This window comes from Tachypleus tridentatus, chromosome 12 (genome assembly GCF_004210375.1).
Source record: "Tachypleus tridentatus isolate NWPU-2018 chromosome 12, ASM421037v1, whole genome shotgun sequence".
Lineage (NCBI taxonomy): Eukaryota > Metazoa > Arthropoda > Merostomata > Xiphosura > Limulidae > Tachypleus > Tachypleus tridentatus.
The window spans coordinates 122,776,954-122,799,775 of NC_134836.1; the positions used below are offsets into that span (position 1 = coordinate 122,776,954).

The following is a 22,822-nucleotide window of genomic DNA, read 5'->3' on the forward strand; positions in this document are numbered from 1 at the left end:
GCAATTATTATTGTTCAAGACGTTCCTTACTTCAACGTGATTTAGAGTGACAGAAAAAGTAGTTCTTGATTCAAGTCTAGGATTGACATATGTTATTCAGGTTATTCTACTAAAAAGTAGTGCTTGATTCATGTTGAGGACTGACATATGTTATTCAGGTTATTGTACTAAAAAGTAGTGCTTGATTCATGTTGAGGACTGACATATGTTATTCAGGTTATTGTACTAAAAAGTAGTGCTTGATTCGTGTCTAGGTTTGACATATGTTATTCTAGTTATTCTACTAAAAAGTAGTGCTTGATTCATGTTGAGGACTGACATATGTTATTCAGGTTATTCTACTAAAAAGTAGTGCTTGATTCAAGTCTAGGATTGACATATGTTATTCAGGTTATTGTACTAAAGAGTAGTGCTTGATTCGTGTCTAGGTTTGACATATGTTATTCTAGTTATTCTACTAAAAAGTAGTGCTTGATTCATGTTGAGGACTGACATATGTTATTCAGGTTATTGTACTAAAAAGTAGTGCTTGATTCATGTTGAGGACTGACATATGTTATTCAGGTTATTGTACTAAAAAGTAGTGCTTGATTCGTGTCTAGGTTTGACATATGTTATTCTAGTTATTCTACTAAAAAGTAGTGCTTGATTCATGTTGAGGACTGACATATGTTATTCAGGTTATTGTACTAAAAAGTAGTGCTTGATTCGTGTCTAGGTTTGACATATGTTATTCTGGTTATTCTACTAAAGAGTAGTGCTTGATTCATGTTGAGGACTGACATATGTTATTCAGGTTATTGTACTAAAAAGTAGTGCTTGATTCGTGTCTAGGTTTGACATATGTTATTCAGGTTATTCTACTAAAGAGTAGTGCTTGATTCGTGTCTAGGTTTGGCATATGTTATTAAGGTTATTCTACTGAAAAGTAGTGCTTGATTCATGTTGAGGACTGACATATGTTATTCAGGTTATTGTACTAAAAAGTAGTGCTTGATTCGTGTCTAGGTTTGACATATGTTATTCTGGTTATTCTACTAAGAAGTAGTCCTGGATTCAAGTCGAGGATTGACATGTGTTATTCTGGTTATTCCACTAAAAAGTAGTCCTTGATTCAGGTCTAGGATTGACATAGGTTATTTCACTAAAAAAGTAGTTCTTGATTCAGGTCAAGAATTAGCATATGTTTTTTTAAGTTGTTCCGCTAACAAAAGTAGTGCTTGATTCAGATCGAGGATTGATATAAGTAATTCGGGCCATTTCATTAAAAGAAGGTAGACCAGGATTCAGATTTGTGAATACCTTGATCAGGTTTTAATCCAAAAAAGTAGTTCCTAATTGAAGCCGCAAAGTAGCATGCAAACGTTTTTCAGTTCGTTAAATATTTCTACTGGATCAGGATTTTATTCTAAAAAAATCCGTGTTTTCAAAACCTGGATCAACGTTCTTAATTTCAGTTTTTCTTCGACACACACACACACAACAACAACAACATTATTTCGAAGTCCAAACGACAATAACTTGACATATAATGTTGCACACAAAAAAACTCTCCTTTATACTTTATATTTTCCCAATCTGAGAGTCGCGGGTTCGAATCCCCGTCGCACCAAACATGCTCATCCTTTCAGCCGTGGGGCATTATAACGTTACGGTTAATCCCACTACTTGTTGGTGAAAGAGTAGCCCAAGGATTGACTAGCTGCCTTCCCTCTAGTCTTACACTGCTAAATTAGGGACAGCTAGCACAGATAGCCCTCGTGTAGCTTGGCGCGAAATGAAGAAAAAAGCAAAACAAAAATTATATTTTTCTATAACAAGTTGCAGTTTTCATTAAAAAAAGTGAAATTCAATTTCTTCGTGTTTTAAAATAAGAAAATTATAGATATAATATATCAGACTTTACACAAGAGAAATCAACGTATGAAATTCAAATTAAAAAAATATATGAATAAGTTATGTTCTGGAAACCTTACCTTGGTCCCTGCTGTAGTTGGGTTTGGCTGGAGTTGAAGTATAGCTGTAATGACCCACGTTAAGTCCAATAATATATACGTTATGATTAAATTGGTGTGAATGGTATTTCGATGGCATCGGAGATCTCTACAAACAACACGAAAAAGAAGATAATAATCAAAGGGTTAGTGGACTCTAGCAGTGGGTGAAACAAATACTACATAACAAAATAACATTCCACTATTTACTGCCTGGTTCCCTGTGTATTATACCTAGAAATAAATGATTTGATCAATCCTTTACTGTAAGGGCTACTGGGGACTTGCATAATAGAACAAGTCAGTAATGTAAGGTGTAAAAACATAAAAGAAAACACTTACTTGAAGTACAAGAATATACCAAGAGCTAGTAGTAAAGCCAAGAGAGACACTCCATAACCAACATAGTAGACTGTGGTCGCTTCCTTAACGTCCCATAACACCTGTTAATGATGATTACCAAATGGTTTTAACAATCAGACTTTAACTAAAGAGCGTTGTTAATAAATAGAATATACTGTGAATAAGCCATGGTCCATATCCTGATGAATCTTGAACAATGGAGCAAGATTTATGGTTCCTTAACTTACGAATCCAGCATTCTGTGATGTTACATTCTGATCCAACATCAGATTAACTTTAAACAATGTATGAAGCTTTATGTCTCCTTAACTTATGAATCCAGCATTTTAAAATGTTACATTCTGATCCAACATTAGATTAACTTTAAACAATGTATGAAGCTTTATGTCTCCTTAACTTATGAATCCAGCATTTTAAAATGTTACATTCTGATCCAACATTAGATTAACTTTAAACAATGTATGAAGCTTTATGTCTCCTTAACTTATGAATCCAGCATTTTAAAATGTTTCATTCTGATCCAACATTAGATTAACTTTAAACAATGTATGAAGCTTTATGTCTCCTTAACTTATGAATCCAGCATTTTAAAATGTTACATTCTGATCCAACGTTAGATGAACTTTAAACAATGTATGAAGCTTTATGTCTCCTTAACTTATGAATCCAGCATTTTAAAATGTTACATTCTGATCCAACATTAGATTAACTTTAAACAATGTATGAAGCTTTATGTCTCCTTAACTTATGAATCCAGCATTTTAAAATGTTACATTCTGATCCAACATTAGATTAACTTTAAACAATGTCTGAAGCTTTATGTCTCCTTAACTTATGAATCCAGCATTTTAAAATGTTACATTCTGATCCAACGTTAGATGAACTTTAAACAATGTATGAAGCTTTATGTCTCCTTAACTTATGAATCCAGCATTTTAAAATGTTACATTCTGATCCAACATTAGATTAACTTTAAACAACGTATGAAGCTTTATGTCTCCTTAACTTATGAATCCAGCATTTTAAAATGTTACATTCTGATCCAACGTTAGATGAACTTTAAACAATGTATGAAGCTTTATGTCTCCTTAACTTATGAATCCAGCATTTTAAAATGTTACATTCTGATCCAACATTAGATTAACTTTAAACAACGTATGAAGCTTTATGTCTCCTTAACTTATGAATCCAGCATTTTAAAATGTTACATCGTAACCCAAATTTGGATCAACACTGAACAACACAACAGTTTTTATGACTTTGGAACTAACCATTTCGGCATTTCAAAACATCATACTGAAATCCAATTTAGACGAATCCAAGAAGACACATGTTTTAAAAACATAAAGCTGTAGCCTGCCTTGTTAACATATTCATTCATCCTCCTGTCCTTCTACCGACCCAATTTAAAGAAACAGTCATTTTCTTTCCAAAATTCCTAAACGAATTTCTTTATCTGTTTAGATGGGGCCCAGAAAGCCAAGCGTGTTAAAGCGTGACGATCAATCCCACTATTCGTTGGTAAAAGAGTAGCCCAAGAGTTGGCGGTGGGTGGTGATGACTAGCTGCCTTCCCTCTAGTTTTACACTGCTAAATTAGGGACGGATAGCCCTCGAGTAGCTTTGTGCGCAATTCAGAAAACAAAACAAACAAACTGCTTAGAAAGATGAAGTCCGCTCATAATGCAAAGTCACATGAATATATCGAACCACCAGCGACAGTAGCTTCTCGTAACATTGTTTTATACATAAAATATTAATATTTTCTTCGGGGCGAGGTTACAAGCTTACCAAGAAGAAGTAATTCGTGTCCTCCTCTCATTACCATAAAATATTAAAAACAAGTATGTTAACTCAATAGTTGAAATGTTAAATCGATATTATATAAGCCAGTCTGTATGTTCATCACGTGATTTTCTAAGTTTAAATCCTCTGAAAATCTTTATTCTAAGTGAAATTGACACAAAGAAAAAAAACTTTCTCTCGTTTCTTCTTTTCGAAAGCAACTGAACAACAGTTTAATAAAACTTAAACTTATTGTTATTATCAGGAACTAAACTACTTTATTGTTATTACTAGGAACTAAACTACTTTATTGTTATCACCAAGAACTAAACTACTTTATTGTTATTACTAGGAAGTAAACTACTTTATTGTTATTATCAGGAACTAAACTACTTTATTGTTATCACCAGGAACTAACCTACTTTATTGTTATCACCAGGAACTAAACTACTTTATTGTTATCACCAGGAACTAAACTACTTTATTGTTATCACCAGGAACTAACCTACTTTATTGTTATCACCAGGAACTAAACTACTTTATTGTTATTACCAGGAACTAAACTACTTTATCGTTATTATCAGGAACTAAACTACTTTATTGTTATTATCAGGAACTAAACTACTTTATTGTTATTACTAGGAACTAAACTACTTTATTGTTATCACCAGGAACTAAACTACTTTATTGTTATTACTAGGAAGTAAACTACTTTATTGTTATCACCAGGAACTAAACTACTTTATTGTTATCACCAGGAACTAACCTACTTTATTGTTATCACCAGGAACTAAACTACTTTATTGTTATTACCAGGAACTAAACTACTTTATTGTTATTATCAGGAACTAAACTACTTTATTGTTATTATCAGGAACTAAACTACTTTATTGTTATAACTAGGAACTAAACTACTTTATTGTTATTATCAGGAACTAAACTACTTTATTGTTATCACCAGGAACTAAACTACTTTATTGTTATTACTAGGAAGTAAACTACTTTATTGTTATCACCAGGAACTAAACTACTTTATTGTTATCACCAGGAACTAACCTACTTTATTGTTATCACCAGGAACTAAACTACTTTATTGTTATTACCAGGAACTAAACTACTTTATTGTTATTATCAGGAACTAAACTACTTTATTGTTATTATCAGGAACTAAACTACTTTATTGTTGTAACTAAAAACTAAACTACTTTATTGTTATTATCAGGAACTAAACTACTTTATTGTTATCACCAGGAACTAAACTACTTTATTGTTATTATCAGGAACTAAACTACTTTATTGTTATAACTAGGAACTAAACTACTTTATTGTTATTATCAGGAACTAAACTACTTTGTTGTAATAACTAGGAACTAAACTACTTTATTGTTATTACCAGGAAATAAACTACTTTATTGTTATAACTAGGAACTAAACTACTTTATTGTCATTTCCAGGAAATAAACTACTTTATTGTTATAACTAGGAACTAAACTACTTTATTGTTATTATCAGGAACTAAACTACTTTGTTGTAATAACTAGGAACTAAACTACTTTATTGTTATTACCAGGAAATAAACTACTTTATTGTTATAACTAGGAACTAAACTACTTTATTGTTATTTCCAGGAAATAAACTACTTTATTGTTATAACTAGGAACTAAACTACTTTATTGTTATTTCCAGGAAATAAACTACTTTATTGTTATAACTAGGAACTAAACTACTTTATTGTTATTATCAGGAACTAAACTACTTTATTGTTATAACTAGGAACTAAACTACTTTATTGTTATAACTAGGAACTAAACTACTTTATTGTTATTATCAGGAACTAAACTACTTTATTGTTATTACCAGGAACTAAACTACTTTATTGTTATTATCAGGAACTAAACTACTTTATTGTTATTACCAGGAACTAAACTACTTTATTGTTATTACCAGGAACTAAACTACTTTATTGTTATCACCAGGAACTAAACTACTTTTTGTTATCACCAGGAACTAAACTACTTTATTGTTATTACCAGGAACTAAACTACTTTATTGTTATTATCAGGAACTAAACTACTTTATTGTTATCACCAGGAACTAAACTACTTTATTGTTATTACCAGGAACTAAACTACTTTATTGTTATTACCAGGAAATAAACTACTTTATTGTTATAACTAGGAACTAAACTACTTTATTGTTATTTCCAGGAAATAAACTACTTTATTGTTATAACTAGGAACTAAACTACTTTATTGTTATTACTAGGAACTAAACTACTTTGTTGTTATAACTAGGAACTAAACTACTTTATTGTTATAACTAGGAACTAAACTACTTTATTGTTATTTCCAGGAAATAAACTACTTTATTGTTATAACTAGGAACTAAACTACTTTATTGTTATTACTAGGAACTAAACTACTTTGTTGTTATAACTAGGAACTAAACTACTTTATTGTTATCACCAGGAACTAAACTACTTTATTGTTATTACCAGGAACTAAACTACTTTATTGTTATTATCAGGAACTAAACTACTTTATTGTTATTACCAGGAACTAAACTACTTTATTGTTATTACCAGGAACTAAACTACTTTATTGTTATCACCAGGAACTAAACTACTTTTTGTTATCACCAGGAACTAAACTACTTTATTGTTATTATCAGGAACTAAACTACTTTATTGTTATCACCAGGAACTAAACTACTTTATTGTTATTACCAGGAACTAAACTACTTTATTGTTATTACCAGGAAATAAACTACTTTATTGTTATAACTAGGAACTAAACTACTTTATTGTTATTTCCAGGAAATAAACTACTTTATTGTTATAACTAGGAACTAAACTACTTTATTGTTATTACTAGGAACTAAACTACTTTGTTGTTATAACTAGGAACTAAACTACTTTATTGTTATCACCAGGAACTAAACTACTTTATTGTTATTACTAGGAACTAAACTACTTTATTGTTATTACTAGGAACTAAACTACTTTGTTGTTATCACCAGGAACTAAACTACTTTATTGTTATTACCAGGAACTAAACTACTTTATTGTTATTACTAGGAACTAAACTACTTTATTGTTATTACCAGGAAATAAACTACTTTATTGTTATAACTAGGAACTAAACTACTTTATTGTTATTTCCAGGAAATAAACTACTTTATTGTTATAACTAGGAACTAAACTACTTTATTGTTATTTCCAGGAAATAAACTACTTTATTGTTATAACTAGGAACTAAACTACTTTATTGTTATTATCAGGAACTAAACTACTTTATTGTTATAACTAGGAACTAAACTACTTTATTGTTATAACTAGGAACTAAACTACTTTATTGTTATTATCAGGAACTAAACTACTTTATTGTTATTACCAGGAACTAAACTACTTTATTGTTATTATCAGGAACTAAACTACTTTATTGTTATTACCAGGAACTAAACTACTTTATTGTTATTACCAGGAACTAAACTACTTTATTGTTATCACCAGGAACTAAACTACTTTTTGTTATCACCAGGAACTAAACTACTTTATCGTTATTACCAGGAACTAAACTACTTTATTGTTATTACCAGGAACTAAACTACTTTATTGTTATTATCAGGAACTAAACTACTTTATTGTTATCACCAGGAACTAAACTACTTTATTGTTATTACCAGGAACTAAACTACTTTATTGTTATTACCAGGAAATAAACTACTTTATTGTTATAACTAGGAACTAAACTACTTTATTGTTATTTCCAGGAAATAAACTACTTTATTGTTATAACTAGGAACTAAACTACTTTATTGTTATTACTAGGAACTAAACTACTTTGTTGTTATAACTAGGAACTAAACTACTTTATTGTTATCACCAGGAACTAAACTACTTTATTGTTATTACTAGGAACTAAACTACTTTATTGTTATTACTAGGAACTAAACTACTTTGTTGTTATCACCAGGAACTAAACTACTTTATTGTTATCACCAGGAACTAAACTACTTTATTGTTATTACTAGGAACTAAACTACTTTGTTGTTATCACCAGGAACTAAACTACTTTATTGTTATTACCAGGAACTAAACTACTTTATTGTTATAACTAGGAACTAAACTACTTTAATGTTATCACCAGGAAATAAACTACTTTATTGTTATAACTAGGAACTAAACTACTTTATCGTTATTACTAGGAACTAAACTACTTTGTTGTTATCACCAGGAACTAAACTACTTTATTGTTATTACCAGGAACTAAACTACTTTATTGTTATTACTAGGAACTAAACTACTTTATTGTTACTACTAGGAGCTAAACTACTTTGTTGTTATAACTAGGAACTAAACTACTTTATTGTTATCACCAGGAACTAAACTACTTTATTGTTATTACTAGGAACTAAACTACTTTATTGTTATTACAAGGAACTAAATTACTTTATTGTTATTACTAGGAACTAAACTACTTTATTGTTATTATCAGGAACTAAACTACTTTATTGTTATCACCAGGAACTAAACTACTTTATTGTTATTACCAGAAACTAACCTACTTTATTGTTATTACCAGGAACTAATGTACTTTATTCTTATCACTAGGACCTAATCTACTTTATTGCTATTACCAGGACCTAAACTACTTTATTGTTATCACCAGGAAGTAAACTACTTTATTGTTATCACCAGGAACTAAACTACTTTATTGTTATCACCAGGAACTAAACTACTTTATTGTTATCACCAGGAACTATACTACTTTATTGTTATTATAAGGAACTAAACTACTTTATCAGGTCAGAAAGGAAGAAAAATTTAATTTCTAGTTGTTTAGTATTGTTAGACTACCGAAATACACCAAAAGATGCAAACATTGGATCACCAGTGCACGAGTCGTAGAACCAGAACGAGGTTACCGACAAATGAGAAGTTGCTTATTCCACAAGTGATAAAGTGACGTCAGAAATCGACATTCAGAAACAGAAAAGTAAATCAAGATATGATCAGAATTCAAAACCACTGGATCTTGAAAAATGTGTAAGATACAGACATGAAAACAAGTGGATGCCAGCTCAGTTATAAGGGCAAGCTGAGAAACCCCGAAACTACATATTACAAACACCAGCAGGCAGGATGATTTGTAGAAATCGTAGACATTTATTGCAAACAAATGAAGATGATGTCTATCACAGTGCTCGACAGAGATATCTTAGAAGAAAATCACAAGATGATTTGATTGCAGAAGAGTCTGTCCCAGAAAATGTGCCAAATATCCCTAAAACACCCCCCAAGACAAAATATGTCTCAATCAGGGTCACCCACAGCTAGCCATATATGTGAATCTCCACAATTGAAACAAAGTATTACACATGCTAAAAATAAAAATCAAATGCAAAATATTGCTCCTACTCAAAAGAGTAAAATTGTAACAAGAACAGGTAGAATTTCTAAAGCTCCTACAAAACTAAGAGATTTTGTTATGTGAATTGTTAAAATGAGCAAGAATGTTACAAGAAAAATGTAATACTTAATGATTGAGAATAAGAGTTGTAAAAGAAAGAATACTTTTGTATTTGTAAGAGTTAAAATACTCTTGTGTTTGTGTAGTAATTTGGTAGAATTTTTTTTACTTCATTTTATATATTATTATTTGTTATATCTGACTGATATAATGTGTTATGTAGTTAGTAAAAAAAAAAGGCCCTGTTTTAATGTTAAAGAAAAATTTAATTTTCTGTGTATTTACACTTATCATATTAAAAGAAAAATACATTTATCATATTACCAAAATAGACATTAATAACAACATAGTTTATTATGTCTTTTGATGTTATAACTATAAGATATGTAAATCCAAATTTATGTAACAATAGTTAATTGTCTTAATTGTTAAAAAAAATAAAAAGGGGAGATGTTATGTATGTGACATTATTAGCCAATCAGCACTTAGTATTTTGTATGTGCGAGGCTATTCTAAATAAAGTACAGGAAGCTGCGGCACGTCTGAGTTTTGTTGTTACTCGATAACAAGTGTTTTATGAGAACCCAAAGACATAACAGTGGTTAAGACACCCAAATTCCAGTCTGGGGGATGCGGGTTTGAATCTCCATCACACCGAACATTCTCGCCCTTTGAGCCGTTAGAGCGTTATAACGTTACAGTCAATCCCAATCTTCCTCAATAAAAGAGTAGGCCAAGAGTTGGCAGTAGGTGGTTTTGACTAGCTGTTTTCCCTCTAGCCTATCATTTCTAAATTAGAGACGGCTAGCGCAGATTGACTTTCCTGGAGACTTTCGCGAACTTTCCAAAACAAAGAAATAACCGAATGCTTGTTTTATTTTCTTACAATAACTCAGTATATGTCGGTTTTATTTCGATCGTTTTCAACATTGTTTTTTAGTTGTTACCCTGAAAGATTTAAGAAAAAGAAAGTTATTTTATAGATTACTTTCTCCTGCGAGGATTAATTATTCGTTTGTTTTTACGTGTTGTTGTTTTCTGTTAAAAGTGCGGTATTATATTCCCTCAAAGAACCCAGGGTGTAATTGGTTTTGTTACAGAACTAGCACTGACAACAGTCTCTTACATTCAGTTATGTTTTAAAAAGGAAACTTATTTTCAAGCAGAGAGACGAAAGAAAACTCTGAAAAGGCAATGAAAACTGATCAAGCCTGTAATGAATTAACGTGTGTGAAAAATATATTTTAGAGCACTAACTGGTTTATAAAGAGATTACAGTATAGAATAAAAAGAGACGCATTCCTTCCCAACGTTCCAAGATTCGTATTTTGAAATCCAATCATCTCTTGTTTGTTCTTGCTTTGATCGTTAACAAATTACTCAGGAACCAATCAGAAGAGTAATTAGTAACTTTTTTTAAAAATTTATAACGTGTCAGCGTGTTTATATTTTCAGAACACAAGAAAGACAAAATACAAACTCACCTGTAGCATTTCGTTTTCACTTAACACTGGTTTACACTGTGAGTAGTTGGATTTCTCTGCCCAAGATCCATTTTCATAGCACAACCGAGTAGCGTTCTCTGTAAAAATTCGATAAAGAAATTAGTCCTCAGCTAAGTACATAACTTTAGAAAATTCTGTAAAATAACAGTTTATGCGATGTATGTAACTATAAACAGTTGTGCAAAATAAAAACTGTCAAAAGCGAAGTGTGGAATGTTTGTAATTGTAAGAGATTAGGTGAGATAAAAGTTGGTATTTCATGAGATTAGGTGAGATAAAAGTTGGTATTTCATAATTTGTTTCACACATTGTCGCAATGATACAAGAGGCCTATTTGCACTCGTTGTCCCTAATTTTGAACTGATAAACAACAGAAAAGCATCTACACCTGCCAACAAATCTTGCGTTTACTCCAGTCAAAGAGTGGAACTTGAATACCGCTCGTATAGTGAATCTACGGCCCCAAAATGCGGAGCGCGATTTTGAGGCGAGGAACCAGTTAAGTCGATATTAAACAGCTATATATGTGTTATATCAACCAGTTATGTCGATATTAATTAGCTTTATGTGTGTTATATCAACCAGTTATGTCGATATTAATTAGCTATATGTGTGTTATATCAACCAGTTATGTCGATATTAATTAGTTTTATGTGTGTTATATCAACCAGTTATGTCGATATTAATTAGCTTTATGTGTGTTATATCAACCAGTTATGTCGATATTAAACAGCTATATGTGTGTTGTATCAACCAGTTATGTCGATATTAAACAGCTATATGTGTGTTGTATCAACCAGTTATGTCGATATTAATTAGCTTTATGTGTGTTGTATCAACCAGTTATGTCGATATTAATTAGCTTTATGTGTGTTATATCAACCAGTTATGTCGATATTAATTAGCTTTATGTGTGTTATATCAACCAGTTATGTCGATATTAATTAGCTTTATATGTGTTATATCAACCAGTTATGTCGATATTAATTAGCTTTATGTGTGTTATATCAACCAGTTATGTCGATATTAATTAGCTTTATATGTGTTATATCAACCAGTTATGTCGATATTAATTAGTTTTATCTGTGTTATATCAACCAGTTATGTCGATATTAATTAGCTTTATGTGTGTTGTATCAGCCATTTAAGTGGATATTAATTAGCTTTATGTGTGTTGTATCAGCCATTTAAGTGGATATTAAGGAGCTTTATGTGTGTTGTATCAGCCATTTAAGTGGATATTAATTAGCTTTATGTGTGTTACATCAACCAGTTAGGTGGATATTAAGGAGCTTTATGTGTGTTGTATCAGGCAGTTATTTGAATATTGAAGAGCTCTATGTACACTTATTCAAATGTAAATCTATCATAAATGAAGATGACACGTCTTCATGAACCTAGCTGAGATGATGTAATGTTGATGTTGGTCGTAAATAAATCATTATTCGGTTTTGGTATGCATCATTATTCGGTTTTGGTATGCATCATTATTCGGTTTTGGTATGCGTCATTATTCGGTTTTGGTATGCATCATTATTCGGTTTTGGTATGCATCATTATTCAGTTTTGGTATGCATCATTATTCGGTTTTGGTATGCATCATTATTCGGTTTTGGTATGCATCATTATTCGGTTTTGGTATGCATCATTATTCGGTTTTGGTATGCATCATTATTCAGTTTTGGTATGCATCATTATTCAGTTTTGGTATGTATCATTATTTGGTTTTGGTATGCATCATTATTCGGTTTTGGTATGCATCATTATTCAGTTTTGGTATGCATCATTATTCGGTTTTGGTATGCATCATTATTCGGTTTTGGTATGCGTCATTATTCAGTTTTGGTATGCATCATTATTCGGTTTTGGTATGCATCATTATTCGGTTTTGGTATGCGTCATTATTCGGTTTTGGTATGCATCATTATTCGGTTTTGGTATGCATCATTATTCGGTTTTGGTATGCATTATTATTCAGTTTTGGTATGCATCATTATTCAGTTTTGGTATGTATCATTATTTGGTTTTGGTATGCGTCATTATTCAGTTTTGGTATGCATCATTATTCGGTTTTGGTATGCGTCATTATTCGGTTTTGGTATGCGTCATTATTCAGTTTTGGTATGCATCATTATTCGGTTTTGGTATGCATCATTATTCGGTTTTGGTATGCATCATTATTCGGTTTTGGTATGCATTATTATTCAGTTTTGGTATGCATCATTATTCAGTTTTGGTATGTATCATTATTTGGTTTTGGTATGCGTCATTATTCAGTTTTGGTATGCATCATTATTCGGTTTTGGTATGCATCATTATTCGGTTTTGGTATGCATTATTATTCAGTTTTGGTATGCATCATTATTCAGTTTTGGTATGTATCATTATTTGGTTTTGGGATACATCATTTTGTAAGTATTTTAATTGTCTAATACTGTCACGCCTTTACCATTTCCTGACTAACGTATATACTTGGCTGTTTGAAGATTATTAAACAGAACTCGAAATTAAAATGCGTAGGACTTAACATTGACTGTTTGTATTAAATAAAACATGTTTAATTGGAGTTTTAAATTGAAAGACCTGTATATATTTTAAGTATAATTAAAACGTTTTTTTTAAGAACGGAGAATTAATCACATGTTGTTTAAACTATTCGTATATTGTACAGTGGAGATCAGTGGTGATGACAATTACTGTGCCACGAGCGAAATTAGCACCAATAAGTTTGATTCACGGGGAAATATACAGAACATGACTTGATAGGTTTTGAGAAGCCTTTTCCAAAATAAATATTCATTTAATTATAATGTTGAAACACAAAGCTACAACATATTGAAGAACGAGGTATCTGTGTTCTCTGTGGTAGAAGAAAGTCATAAATCAGAGTTTTAGGAAGACGATGGGCTCCGAAATCTTCCTCAAGTCATCATAACCTGCATGCAAAAAGTCATAGTTACGAAAAAGAACCTTCCGACTCTCATATTCTGAACAAGAAGTAAAAACGTGTTTGAACTTGATACAGATACTGAAGCTATCAAAATAACACCTATAAATTAACGGTTCCTTTTGTGAGAAAGATGGCGAAAGAAACTGGAATCACTGCATTTCTTTTTAATGTTCAGACTCAGGGAACCAATAAACTGGTTTATCTTTGATCTGTTCAAACGTTGCTTTGGAACACGACGTCCACGTACAAGGGAAAGTTTGCCATCTTCGCTGAAACTTGTCACAACAGAAACAAAAGGAGAAACACTGAACCTGGGATGGCGTTTTATAGAGTGTTGTTAGCCTTGATATTAAATACTCTGATATCTTGATCTAGTTTTGTACCTTTATCAAACGTTCACCTACCACAATAATCATTCTGACATCTTAATCTAGTTTTGTACCTTTATCAAACGTTCACCTACCACTATAATCATTCTGACATCTTGATCTAGTTTTGTACCTTTATCAAACGTTCATTTACCTCTATAATCATTCTGATATCTTGATCTAGTTTTGTACCTTTATCAAACGTTCACCTACCATTATAATCATTCTGATATCTTGATCTAGTTTTGTACCTTTATCAAACGTTCACCTACCATAATAATCATTCTGACATCTTGATCTAGTTTTGTACCTTTATCAAACGTTCACCTACCACAATAATCATTCTGACATCTTGATCTAGTTTTGTATTTTTATCAAACCTTCACCTACCACTATAATCATTCTGACATCATAATCTAGTTTTGTATCTTTATCAATCCTTCACCTACCACAATAATCATTTTGATATCTTGCTCTAGTTTACATTTCTTTGAATATTATAAAGACCAAAATCGAAAATTGATGCAGACAATATACGGTTTAAACGATGAACATTATTGCCTGTTTATTCCCAGTCGCGTCCATGTTGGCTTTTTTACTCAGATGCCAAAAATAGTATAGGTTCTTATAAACCATTTTTAGAAAATAAACGTTGTATTAATGTTTTAGCACTGACCTTAACCTCTTTTAATCTATTCATTTCAACAGTCCTACTTTATATTCTTTCTTATTTTTTCGAAGTTTTATTATTGAAGATTCTTTTACTCTAAATGGGTTTACTTATAAACCAGTGTAATAAACATAAAAGTAATTAAACTTATACGTATGTGCATGTTTTGAAAAATGTCTTAAATTAAATGAAACGGTCATCACTGATAAAGGGATAGAGAGAGATCTGATGTTATAAAACTAGGGGTGGAAAGTCAGAGAAAGTCGAAGTTCCAAAATCTAATTTGACATAAATTTGATTAACTGATACAGTCATCGACGTTTGTTACACGTGAGTAAGAAGATAGCAACGAGAGGTTAAATCACAATATGTAATGTCTCCCGCTGGGACAGTGTTAAGTCTACAGGTTTGCAACACTAAATCAGGGGCTCGACTTCCCTTGGTGGACACAGCAGATAGCCCGATGTGGCTTTAGCATAAGAAATGTGACTGGCAATCCCACTATTTATAGGTAAATACGTAGCCCAGAAGTTGGCGGTGGGTGGTGATAACTAGCTGCCTTTCCTCCAGTTTTATACTGCTAAATTAGGGACGGCTAGCACAGATAGTCCTTCTGTAGCTTTGCGCGAAATTCTAAACAAACGAACAATTATAGAAAGACAATCAGACAAACAGACTGTCAGATCACATCGTGGATTTAATAAGAAATGTTTTCTTCTCAGATCTGCTTAATACCCGTCACTTAACGCCCCATCACTTAATACCCCACCGTTATGACAGAAGATTAAGATACATCGTATCTTATTTGTCATGCTTACAGAACGTAGGTCAGTACAATGTTTCAGCTCGCCATAACCTTAGATGGTGATTATCAAAGAACTCTGGTTATACGTAATTCGTGTGTTTTTTCATTACATAGAAACAGCAGGAAAATAACTGGCTTCTTAGCAAGAGCAAAGTTGGTTGTTCGCAATAATACTAAAATATGCATTTATAGTATCGAATACAATAGAAACCATTATTATATTACGAAAATGACCAATTAGCTAAGATAAGGTTATTTTTAAGGAAAAACAATAGATATTTTTTTATAAATTTTAAAACAAAGAATATATAATGTATATAAATCACCGCGATTATTAAGTAAATATTTGAAATCTGTTTTTACAATTCAACGTCCACGAATAGAATAAGTGATTTTTTTTATCAAAGAGAAGTAAGGATATTAGTGTTTTGTAGTTACGTCACAGCTACGAAGACTATCTTATCTACCGCTGTCCTAATTCTGAATTATCAGCCAAAAATAAAGCAACTAATTAACAGCAATCACCCTATCATCTACCGCTAAGATAAGAAATCTGGAGCTCCACAACAGGGCCGCGTCGTAGAATCAAGATGTCGAATAGATTGATGTTTCTTAATCAGTAAGAAATGAGCATATTTTGTTACACAACGTACAAACAATTTTACACATATTTTTAGGCTTTTCCTTTTCTTTTTTTACTTTTGTTTATGAATTGCCCGTGTTTAAGCCTTTCCCGTAAGGAGAATGAAGCAGTTTCGAAATTTTATATGAAAAGAAATAAAACATAAAAGTTTAGAGACGATTTATACAACGTTTCGACAATCTTATTAGATGATGAAACGTTGTAGGTTCGTAATAATGTTTTCTCTACTACCAATTCAAGCAGTCCCGAAACTTTCTTTTATATATAAAAAAAAACAAGTGAGTTCATCGTCATCAAATTTGAATTAAAACATAGTTTGGACTCAAAGTCGAGAAAGTATTTAAAAATCAAACTTGTTTATTAAAAAAGTAAAGATCGTTCACATAATTTTGCTCCCTAGTGGCACAGCGGCATGTCTGGAGACTCACACAGCTAAAAATCGGATTTCGATACCGGTGGGCAGAATACAGATACCCTATTGTGTAGCTTTGTACTTACTTCAGAACAAACAAACAAACACATTGTTTTATTTGAAAAAAGGCTTAATTTTTACAGTTCTTTTTACGTCGTTTAAAAACGTCGAAGTCCATATATATCTGTGTTTTATGGTTCAGTTCACTTTCATATTCTATGTGTTTTTAACTCTATCTTTAACACATCTGTTTTTAAAAGCTATAACTATTCAGTGTTCTAGAAGTGTAATGCTATGCTCACAGTACTTAGCTAACGTAACTCCTGTACTCACAATGCTTAAATAACGTAACTCCTATACTCACAGTGCTTAGCTAACGTAACTCCATTACTCACAGTGCTCAGCTAGCGTAACTTCTATACTCACAGTTCTCAGCTAACGTAATTCCTATACTCACAGTTCTCAGCTAACGTAACTCCATTACTCACATTGCTTAGCTAACGTAACTCCTATACTCACAGTGCTTATCTAACGTAACTCCTATACTCACAGTGCTCAGCTAACGTAACTCCATTACTCACAGTGCTTAGCTAACGTAACTCCATTACTCACAGTGCTTAGCTAACGTAACTCCATTACTCACAGTGCTCAGCTAACGTAACTTCTATACTCACAGTTCTCAGCTAACGTAACTCCTATACTCACAGTTCTCAGCTAACGTAACTCCATTACTCACAGTGCTTATCTAACGTAACTCCTATACTCACAGTGCTTATCTAACGTAACTCCTATACTCACAGTGCTCAGCTAACGTAACTCCATTACTCACAGTGCTTAGCTAACGTAACTCCATTACTCACAGTGCTTAGCTAACGTAACTCCTATACTCACAGTGCTTAGCTAACGTAACTCATATACTCACAGTGCTTATCTAACGTAACTCCTATACTCACAGTGCTCAGCTAGCGTAACTCCATTACTCACAGTACTTAGCTAACCTAACTCCTATACTCACAGTGCTTATCTAACGTAACTCCTATACTCACAGTGCTCAGCTAACGTAACTCCATTACTCACAGTGCTTAGCTAACGTAACTCCTATACTCACAGTGCTTAGCTAACGTAACTCCATTACTCACAGTACTTAGCTAACGTAACTCCATTACTCACAGTGCTTATCTAACGTAACTCCTATACTCACAGTGCTTAGCTAACGTAACTCCTATACTCACAGTGCTTATCTAACGTAACTCCTATACTCACAGTGCTCAGCTAACGTAACTCCATTACTCACAGTACTTAGCTAACGTAACTCCATTACTCACAGTGCTTAGCTAACGTAACTCCATTACTCACATTGCTTAGCTAACGTAACTCATATACTCACAGTGCTTAGCTAACGTAACTCATATACTCACAGTGCTTAGCTAACGTAACTCCTATACTCACAGTTCTCAGCTAACGTAACTCCATTACTCACAGTACTTAGCTAACGTAACTCCTATACTCACAGTGCTTATCTAACGTAACTCCTATACTCACAGTGCTCAGCTAACGTAACTCCATTACTCACAGTGCTTAGCTAACGTAACTCCATTACTCACATTGCTTAGCTAACGTAACTCATATACTCACAGTGCTTAGCTAACGTAACTCATATACTCACAGTGCTTAGCTAACGTAACTCCTATACTCACAGTGCTCAGCTAACGTAACTCCATTACTCACAGTGCTTAGCTAACGTAACTCCATTACTCACAGTGCTTAGCTAACGTAACTCCATTACTCACAGTACTTAGCTAACGTAACTCCTATACTCACAGTGCTTAGCTAACGTAACTCATATACTCACAGTGCTTATCTAACGTAACTCCTATACTCACAGTGCTCAGCTAGCGTAACTCCATTACTCACAGTACTTAGCTAACCTAACTCCTATACTCACAGTGCTTATCTAACGTAACTCCTATACTCACAGTGCTCAGCTAACGTAACTCCATTACTCACAGTGCTTAGCTAACGTAACTCCTATACTCACAGTGCTTAGCTAACGTAACTCCATTACTCACAGTACTTAGCTAACGTAACTCCATTACTCACAGTGCTTATCTAACGTAACTCCTATACTCACAGTGCTTAGCTAACGTAACTCCTATACTCACAGTGCTTATCTAACGTAACTCCTATACTCACAGTGCTCAGCTAACGTAACTCCATTACTCACAGTACTTAGCTAACGTAACTCCATTACTCACAGTGCTTAGCTAACGTAACTCCATTACTCACATTGCTTAGCTAACGTAACTCATATACTCACAGTGCTTAGCTAACGTAACTCATATACTCACAGTGCTTAGCTAACGTAACTCCTATACTCACAGTTCTCAGCTAACGTAACTCCATTACTCACAGTACTTAGCTAACGTAACTCCTATACTCACAGTGCTTATCTAACGTAACTCCTATACTCACAGTGCTCAGCTAACGTAACTCCATTACTCACAGTGCTTAGCTAACGTAACTCCATTACTCACATTGCTTAGCTAACGTAACTCATATACTCACAGTGCTTAGCTAACGTAACTCATATACTCACAGTGCTTAGCTAACGTAACTCCTATACTCACAGTGCTTAGCTAACGTAACTCCATTACTCACAGTGCTCAGCTAGCGTAACTCCTATACTCACAGTTCTCAGCTAACGTAACTCCTATACTCACAGTGCTTATCTAACGTAACTCCTATACTCACAGTGCTCAGCTAACGTAACTCCATTACTCACAGTGCTTAGCTAACGTAACTCCATTACTCACATTGCTTAGCTAACGTAACTCATATACTCACAGTGCTTAGCTAACGTAACTCCTATACTCACAGTGCTTAGCTAACGTAACTTCTGTACTCACAGTGCTTAGCTAACGTAAGTCCCATACTCACAGTGCTTAGCTAACGTAACTCCTATACTCACAGTTCTCAGCTAACGTAACTCCTATACTCACAGTGCTTAGCTAACGTAACTCCTATACTCACAGTGCTCAGCTAACGTAACTCCATTACTCACAGTGCTTAGCTAACGTAACTCCATTACTCACAGTGCTTAGCTAACGTAACTCCTATACTCAGTGCTTAGCTAACGTAACTCCTGTACTCACAGTGCTTAGCTAACGTAAGTCTCATACTCACAGTGCTTAGCTAACGTAACTCCTATACTCACAGTGCTTAGCTAACGTAACTCCTATACTCACAGTGCTTAACTAACGTAACTCCTATACTCACGGTGCTTAGCTAGTGTAACTCCTATACTCACAGTTCTCAGCTAATGTAACTCCTATACTCACAGTTCTCAGCTAACGTAACTCCATTACTCACAGTGCTTAGATAACGTAACTCCTATACTCACAGTGCTTAGCTAACGTAACTCCTATACTCACAGTGCTTAGCTAACGTAACTCCTATACTCACAGTACTTAGCTAACGTAACTCCATTACTCACAGTGCTTAGCTGGCGTAACTCCTATACTCACAGTTCTCAGCTAACGTAACTCCATTATTCACAGTGCTTAGCTAGCGTAACTCCTATACTCACAGTGCTTAGCTAACGTAACTCCTATACTCACAGTGCTTAGCTCTAGCGTAACTCCTATACTCACAGTTCTCAGCTAACGTAACTCCATTACTCACAGTTCTCAGCTAACGTAACTCCATTACTCACAATGCTTAAATAACGTAACTCCTGTACTCACAGTGCTTAGCTAACGTAACTCCATTACTCACAGTGCTCAGCTAGCGTAACTCCTATACTCACAGTTCTCAGCTAACGTAACTCCTATACTCACAGTTCTCAGCTAACGTAACTCCATTACTCACAGTACTTAGCTAACGTAACTCCATTACTCACAGTGGTTAGCTAGCGTAATTCCTATACTCACAGTTCTCAGCTAACGTAACTCCTATACTCACAGTTCTCAGCTAACGTAACTCCATTACTCACAGTTCTCAGCTAACGTAACTCCATTACTCACAATGCTTAAATAACGTAACTCCTGTACTCACAGTTCTCAGCTAACGTAACTCCTATACTCACAGTTCTCAGCTAACGTAACTCCATTACTCACAGTACTTAGCTAACGTAACTCCTATACTCACAGTGCTTAGCTAGCGTAACTCCCATACTCACAGTGCTTAGCTAACGTAACTCCTATACTCACGGTTCTCAGCTAACGTAACTCCATTACTCACAGTGCTTAGCTAACGTAACTCCTATACTCACAGTGCTTAGCTAACGTAACTCCTATACTAACAGTGCTTAGCTAACGTAACTCCTATACTCACAGTGCTTAGCTAACGTAACTCATATACTCACAGTGCTTAGCTAACGTAACTCATATACTCACAGTGCTTAGCTAACGTAACTCCTATACTCACAGTTCTCAGCTAACGTAACCCATTACTCACAGTACTTAGCTAACGTAACTCCTATACTCACAGTGCTTATCTAACGTAACTCCTATACTCACAGTGCTCAGCTAACGTAACTCCATTACTCACAGTGCTTAGCTAACGTAACTCCATTACTCACATTGCTTAGCTAACGTAACTCATATACTCACAGTGCTTAGCTAACGTAACTCATATACTCACAGTGCTTAGCTAACGTAACTCCTATACTCACAGTGCTTAGCTAACGTAACTCCATTACTCACAGTGCTCAGCTAGCGTAACTCCTATACTCACAGTTCTCAGCTAACGTAACTCCTATACTCACAGTGCTTATCTAACGTAACTCCTATACTCACAGTGCTCAGCTAACGTAACTCCATTACTCACAGTGCTTAGCTAACGTAACTCCATTACTCACATTGCTTAGCTAACGTAACTCGTATACTCACAGTGCTTAGCTAACGTAACTCCTATACTCACAGTGCTTAGCTAACGTAACTCCATTACTCACAGTGCTTAGCTAACGTAAGTCCCATACTCACAGTGCTTAGCTAACGTAACTCCTATACTCACAGTTCTCAGCTAACGTAACTCCTATACTCACAGTGCTTAGCTAACGTAACTCCTATACTCACAGTGCTCAGCTAACGTAACTCCATTACTCACAGTGCTTAGCTAGCGTAACTCCTATACTCACAGTTCTCAGCTAACGTAACTCCTATACTCACAGTTCTCAGCTAACGTAACTCCATTACTCACAGTACTTAGCTAACGTAACTCCATTACGCACAGTGGTTAGCTAGCGTAACTCCTATACTCACAGTTCTCAGCTAACGTAACTCCTATACTCACAGTTCTCAGCTAACGTAACTCCATTACTCACAGCTCTCAGCTAACGTAACTCCATTACTCACAATGCTTAAATAACGTAACTCCTGTACTCACAGTTCTCAGCTAACGTAACTCCTATACTCACAGTTCTCAGCTAACGTAACTCCATTACTCACAGTACTTAGCTAACGTAACTCCTATACTCACAGTGCTTAGCTAGCGTAACTCCCATACTCACAGTGCTTAGCTAACGTAACTCCTATACTCACGGTTCTCAGCTAACGTAACTCCATTACTCACAGTGCTTAGCTAACGTAACTCCTATACTCACAGTGCTTAGCTAACGTAACTCCTATACTAACAGTGCTTAGCTAACGTAACTCCTATACTCACAGTGCTTAGCTAACGTAACTCATATACTCACAGTGCTTAGCTAACGTAACTCATATACTCACAGTGCTTAGCTAACGTAACTCCTATACTCACAGTTCTCAGCTAACGTAACTCCATTACTCACAGTACTTAGCTAACGTAACTCCTATACTCACAGTGCTTATCTAACGTAACTCCTATACTCACAGTGCTC

General features: G+C 33.8%; 1 protein-coding gene across 1 annotated transcript in view; it reads right to left on the reverse strand.

The window, feature by feature from the left end:
* LOC143235753 (diuretic hormone receptor-like) overlaps positions 1-22,822 on the reverse strand; it is a 52,567-nt gene that overhangs the window by 26,217 nt on the left and 3,528 nt on the right. The window contains exons 3-5 of the mRNA XM_076473957.1: positions 11,097-11,194; positions 2,337-2,437; positions 1,977-2,103 (exon numbers count right to left, since the gene is read on the reverse strand). Coding sequence (XP_076330072.1) covers positions 1,977-2,103; positions 2,337-2,437; positions 11,097-11,194 — 326 coding nt within the window. The remainder of the gene's footprint in view (positions 1-1,976; positions 2,104-2,336; positions 2,438-11,096; positions 11,195-22,822) is intronic.